This window comes from Rhincodon typus, unplaced genomic scaffold (genome assembly GCF_021869965.1).
Source record: "Rhincodon typus isolate 14 unplaced genomic scaffold, sRhiTyp1.1 hic_rhity00013655, whole genome shotgun sequence".
NCBI classification, from domain to species: Eukaryota; Metazoa; Chordata; class Chondrichthyes; order Orectolobiformes; family Rhincodontidae; genus Rhincodon; species Rhincodon typus.
The window spans coordinates 1-6,139 of NW_025979293.1; the positions used below are offsets into that span (position 1 = coordinate 1).

The 6,139-nt window shown below is 41.6% G+C and overlaps 1 protein-coding gene across 1 annotated transcript; it reads right to left on the minus strand.

Annotated features, from left to right (window-relative positions):
• Positions 1–479: 479 nt before the first annotated feature.
• On the minus strand, positions 480–4,529 carry LOC109914279 (E3 ubiquitin-protein ligase RNF183). Its single transcript, XM_020513871.2, has one exon. The coding sequence runs from the start codon at positions 4,448–4,450 to the stop codon at positions 3,686–3,688; it is 765 nt and encodes a 254-aa protein (XP_020369460.1). The 5' UTR covers positions 4,451–4,529; the 3' UTR covers positions 480–3,685.
• Positions 4,530–6,139: the final 1,610 nt, after the last annotated feature.

Below are 6,139 nucleotides of genomic sequence, written 5' to 3' on the forward strand. Positions count from 1 at the left end.
AACTGGACCCGAAATGTTAACTCTGTTTTTTCCTTCACAGATGCTGCCAGACCTGCTGAGCTTTTCCAGCAAGTTTGTTTTTTTCCTGATTTACAGCATCCGCAGTTCTTTCGGTTGTTAAAAGGGGTTAATGTCGTTTCATATTCGTTTGCATTTTCTGGCATCAATTTATTTCCAGGCTAGACATTTGAACATTCACAGCCATCCCAGCTGTGCCTGTTTTAACGAAACAAATTGGGTGTACAGGTAACCTGAATGTGTTAACCCAGTTCAGAAGAAGTCACACTGGACTTGAAACGTTAACTCTGTTTCTGTCAATTGACCTGAGTTTCTCCAACACTTCGTGTTTTTGTTTTAACTTTTAGAGCTCCGGAATCGGCAGGATTTTGCTTTTATTTTGCCTTAATCCAGCATCCGCTTTACATAGCGAAATGGAACCCAAATCTGAGATAAACAATTAACATCACCACTTGTCATACTTGATTATTATTTTGAGATTTTAATGTTCAGTGTAGTTGAAAATATCCAAGCAATACAATTTCCGTGAACCTTGCTACTCCCTGTAATTTCCAGTTACTCTAGCTAACTGAAAAAAAGTAGCATAAGCAAAGAAACCCTCATACAATTAGCAAATAGAAGAGGGAGGAACACTTTCTTTAAAAAAAAAGCCATCTAGGCCAGCCTAGATTCGATCTGGATGTTGAATTGTGTGATGTTTCTGGTTAGCACATTACACAAATTTGACATTTATACTTAGAAATTAAAAATATCTAATATTTGCAATTAATACTCATTTGATACAATAATATTTTAGACACATCCACTTCTAGACTCAGATTGGAAACAGTTGTCATACTGAACTAAACCAGTGTGGCACTACACCCAACACATCCCAATGCAAAAACACCTAAACCAATTTACAAATCAGAAAGAGTTCACTTGTACTTGTATTCAAATACAAATGCACGAGTGAGTCTCCGCGATATTCTGAACGAAATCAACCCCTTTTCCGAACAAAATTCAAACGGGTTGCTTCTTTTTTTTACCGGTACAATTCAAACCGTTTAAAGTATTGAATTTCAACCAACGTGCTGCGGGAAAAAAAAAAGTATGTCTACTAGAATAAAGCACTGCGGCAGGCAAAACTTTTCAATACTTTTACTCACCCTATACCTGAATATGGGGTGTGGCTAATGTCAAAGTATGGCAAGTATCATTTTATTAATATAATTCACATTTAGAATGAAAATATAATGTTGTTGCTTCGAATACCGACGAAACAAGAGGGGCAGGGCTATAAAAACTGAGAACAACGTTTTGCATAAATGTCGCTTCTATCCGGTCCATTTCAGTGTAGTTCTCCTTGATGTCACTGATAAGTATTCAAGAGGAAGCACGTACAAATGCAAAGTTGAGAGATCCTGAAAAAAAAAACTCAGTTTTCGACAGCTAACTTATGAATTTCGCTGTTTCGGTGTTGCATAAAGGCTTATTCGCCCAGAATTTTAAAAGAAAACGCCGCTGGCTTTGAAACTTGGAAAACCACTTGCAAATGTTTAACGCCCTCCTGGGAAACATCTTTGCATGACTTTATGGGAAAGACAAAATATTAATTTTAAACGGTTTTATTTATTCATTAAACCAGCAAAGGGGAATTTGAAACTACTACGATAAAAGTGCTGGTTTCCCACTACAGTGTATCGTTTCAAGATGTTCCAAGAACACCTAAGAAACTCGTGTGATATACAGCTGGACAATTCTTTATATTTCTCTTTATTCTTACCCCAACTAGTTCCACGGGTTTTAGGTTCCCTGCACTACCTGACCATTTTATTCTTTTTAACCAGGAGCATTGGGTCTCTTTTCCAACTCAGGAATGCTAAAACGATCTACTGTCCTGGTTAAACTCAACAAACTCAAGCGGAAATATTTCAACCTCTGGACAAATTCCCGGAGCCATTGGGGAAACCAATTTTTATACCCGAAATAGCGATGTAGAAAACACGCTGGTTTCGCCTTGATCTCCAAAATGGGTTATTCTTCAAGGATTATCACAAACGTCCTGAACTGTGTTGAATTTATGAGACAGTCACTTCCCAGGTTACAGTGCAGAGATGGTGAGTCGGTCTGATTGGCTTGACACGGCCGTCAGCCAATGGCCCAATCACAGGTAGGTGTACATTTGGGCAGCTCTTTAAAATCTGTACACTTTTCGAGGAGGGACAAGCTTGAAGTAATTTCTTCATTGTTATCACTTGCATTTGAACTTCCTTTCCCAGTTCAGTTCGATCTAAAATTTCACAATGGATTAATGTTGTCCAAAAGAGGTGATGGGCAATTATGAAAATGATCTCAACTCATGAAAGAAAATGAAAATTACAGATCCTAAATGCGAAATAATTATAACAAACATTCGGACAGAACTTCTTTGCTTGGTCATGGGCTACCCTTTCAAGTTTCTAAAGATTCCAGGAAATTAAGGCAATTCTCAAAGTCAAAATTACTTCCAGCAGAAATCAGGTAGTCGACAGCTACTTGTAGTTTCCGGATTACAGTGTTTGCTTTTTAATGTTATGTTTTGATTTAAATCTACCTGAATGTTTTCAGACCAACCTGAACATAACTCAAACTTCTATCACAGAAAGTGCTTCGGAACCGAAGGGGAGTCATATTGTACTCAAAACCTTAATTCTGTTTCTGTCTCCCCAAATGCTGTCAGATCTGTTGAAATTCTCCAGCACTTTGTTTGTATCTCAAGTCTCCAGCATCCGTAATATTTTGCATTGACTCCAACTTCCATGTTGTCTTCACTATTTTTTTAAAGCAATCTACATTTTGTTGTTTTACCCAAAGCTCTTCTGGCAGAATTTCTTTTACGTATCTATGGCTGTCTGTGAGCCGTGCATATGTAATGTTACATTAATGATTCAAATACTAGTGACTAATGCACATAAATGGATTGATTCTGATATGTGGATGTTATTGTCTGAATCAGTGACCTTTAATGTTTTGTGTAACCACTTCTCAGATTTGTCAACAATCCCTGTTTGACTTGATCGGACTGAACTGCAGTACTTCTATTTATAAAATACTTGTCGGGTTTAAAAGGGCCTTCCCGACCACCATTGGCCCTGGTTAGTCTGCAGTCTTTCTAGAAAAAGAGCCATTGTCCACAAGTGAAATCAGTGGCCGATTAGTCTGCTTGGCAAACAAATTCCAGAACTCTTTATCTCGCCAAGTCTCCCTAACATCCTTCCGACTTACCATTTAGGAAACCAAAGCCCACAGTTTAGTGACTTTAAACAACCACATCTATCAGTTTTGTTTTAGTTGTACATATATTCATAATCAAAATTTAACGATGCATACTTCACTTATGGCGCAATTTGAATATGGACATTTCAACACAATACGATGCACACAATATCTGTTATGAGTAAAAGCATGGGGAGCCTTTGGGATACAGATTTACTGGTTATTTCGCCAACAAGCCACACATGAGTGGAAGGAAGTTCGTCCTGTGATATGGAAAGGGAAAGGTGTTGAGTGAAGGAATTGAAGAACTGCATCACTTCCTTTCGTCTCGGCATGCACAGTATCGGATGAAAGCACGCACAGGAAAGAGGGTTAGGGATTTGTTTGTGGTTCCCCACTTGGGTCATTTGGTAATAAAATAATCTGCGCTTCATCCCAAGTGCTCAGTGGTTCTCCGGGTTGAAGAGGCAATGGTTGCTGCCCTGTTGTTGTTCACCTGGCCATTGCTGTCGGGGCGGTATTTGAGCCAGCAGATCACCCACGTGACGACCACTGAGAACAAGGCTAAGATGCTGGCCACCGACAGGCAGATAGGGCCGACCGGAGACGGCGAGCTGTTGTAGTGATTGACGAAGATCAGGCCGGTGAAGAGCAGCACCACCATGGAGAGAAACGAGAAGACCACACAGACGCAGCCGGCGGTCAGGGCGGCCCGCTTGCAGTTCTGGCAGCTCTCGTAAGGCGCCGAGGGTCCCCGGGACTGGCGACTGCCCGTGGCCGCCGAAGGGGTGCCGAGCTCAGGCGGCAGGGAAGCGCTGGACCGGGGCTGCTGCTGTGAAGTCTGGTGCTGCTGGGAGTGAGACTCCTGGTTAAACCTCTGCAGTTGGGGCGTTGGCGGCAGGGCGTCCTGGGGCAGAGGGTCGGCCCCCACGTACAGGGGGAAAGCCTCGGTCACCTTGGTGTTATTGGGCAGGTTGTGTATCCGGTAGTCGGGCACCGCTGTCCTGTGCCGGCAGATGGGGCAGGCGATTCGCCATGGCCGGTCCTCCCTGACGTGCAGAGTGGTCAGACACTCCTCGCAAAATGTGTGCAAACACTCCAGGATCTTCGGCGCCCTGCGCCCCAGATCGAAGTAATTGTAGCAGATTTTGCACTCATATTCTTCGTAAGGGGTTGTTGCATCCGCTTCTGCCATGACATCTTCAAATAACCGGGAGGGCGGGAGGGGGGGGAGGGGATTTCTTTCCCCAAAAAATCACAAAACAAAATCTTAAATAAAGCACCAAATCACTCACATCGCCGTTATTTCTTCTCTCTTCTTTCTCTTTCTCTTTCTCTCTCTCTCTCTCTCTCTCTCTCTCTCTGTCTCTGTCTCTGCTGTTAATCTATAACAGTGCAGCTCCAACAGCCCTGCATTTTTCTCTCTGTCCCTTTTAATAATAAAACCAGCCACTCGGCTTTGACGCGAAGACGGAGCAGTGATGATGTAATCTGGCGGCTCCAATACGAGATTTCTGAATCATTCAACATAAGACCGGTTGCGAAAGGGAGTGAAAAAAATATCCAGTTAATCTTTCTTTGTTATTCCTGCTTATGGTGTTGTTCAAGGGCGCTGTGTTAGACCGTGTATCACAGTGCGAAATAGAATAAGAGACATACCAGTAGAGGGAAACAAATGTCCTAATTATAACCCCCTTTAAAAATAATTCAGTTTTAATTCAAATGCATTCGGTGCTGGATAACGTAATAATTGGCCCGAATAGACAAATGGTCTAAACCATTCAATTTAATGTTCTCTCTTTCATTGACAATGCAATGCTACAAAACTTCTAATATAGGAATATCGGCTGTGTCATGCAACATATCTCAGTTGTCATTTGAAGAGAATAAGGCGATGTACTTGCAAGTGAATGGATATTGGTCGATTTTGACGCGAAGGGTATCCCTCGTACTCTAGTTAGTCAAACGTGGGATTGAAATAACCAAGAGTTAACTGCTTTTTTTACACCATGACGAGCTAGCTAAGTATAATAAAGCAATTTCGTGTTATCGCCATCTATCATAACCAAACGTGATAGACTTATCAGCCGCCGTCACCTTCGGGAATAGCTCATTTCCTCATCATTAGTCCCTAGTGTTACGCGAACTTTCCAAATTAGTGGGCTACTACAGATTTAAGAACAGAATTTAGTCATGCAAATGCACAACATTTACCAACGCTACAGCAGATCTTGGCACAGAAATTGTATCTGGTCATCTCTCTCAAATGTCTCAAAGCATTTCACAGACAATGGATTGAAGTCTTTGTTATGCTGACTATTAATTGAAATAGAATCAAAGGAATTTAGGAGAACAGAAGGAAGCCATTCCACCCACTGTGCCTAAACTGACTAAGTGCAGTTGTCCTTATTCCTACATTTCAATACCTGTAACTGTTTCTCAAGTCCCCATCCATCATTCTTTTAAAATTATTGATGAAATCAGGTTGGACCATATTTTCAGGCAGAATGTTTCAAATCCCAATAATTTATTGAATCAAGTCTCATCTGCCAATAGCTGCCAATTATTTTAAATCTATGACCTTGCTTATTGATCCAGTTGACATTTTTTTTTCTCTCAGTACCTGCCACATCCAATCCCCAGTTTAGAATCTTCAATTAGCCCAATTCTCAACCTTCTTTGCTCCAAAGAGAACAATCTTAGATTTTTCAAAGATAGTAAGAACTGCCAATGCTGGAGTCTGAGATAACACAGTGTGGAGCTGGAGGAACACAGCAGGCCAGGCAGCATCAGAGGAGTAGGAAAGCTGACGTTTCGGGTCAGGACCCTTCTTCAGAAAAGGTCCCGACCTGAAACATCAGCTTTCCTGCTCCTCTGATGCTGC

Excerpts from the sequence above, each read along its gene's own strand:
- LOC109914279 (XM_020513871.2), bottom strand. The coding sequence starts at position 4,450 with ATGGCAGAAGCGGATGCAACAACCCCTTACGAAGAATATGAGTGCAAA.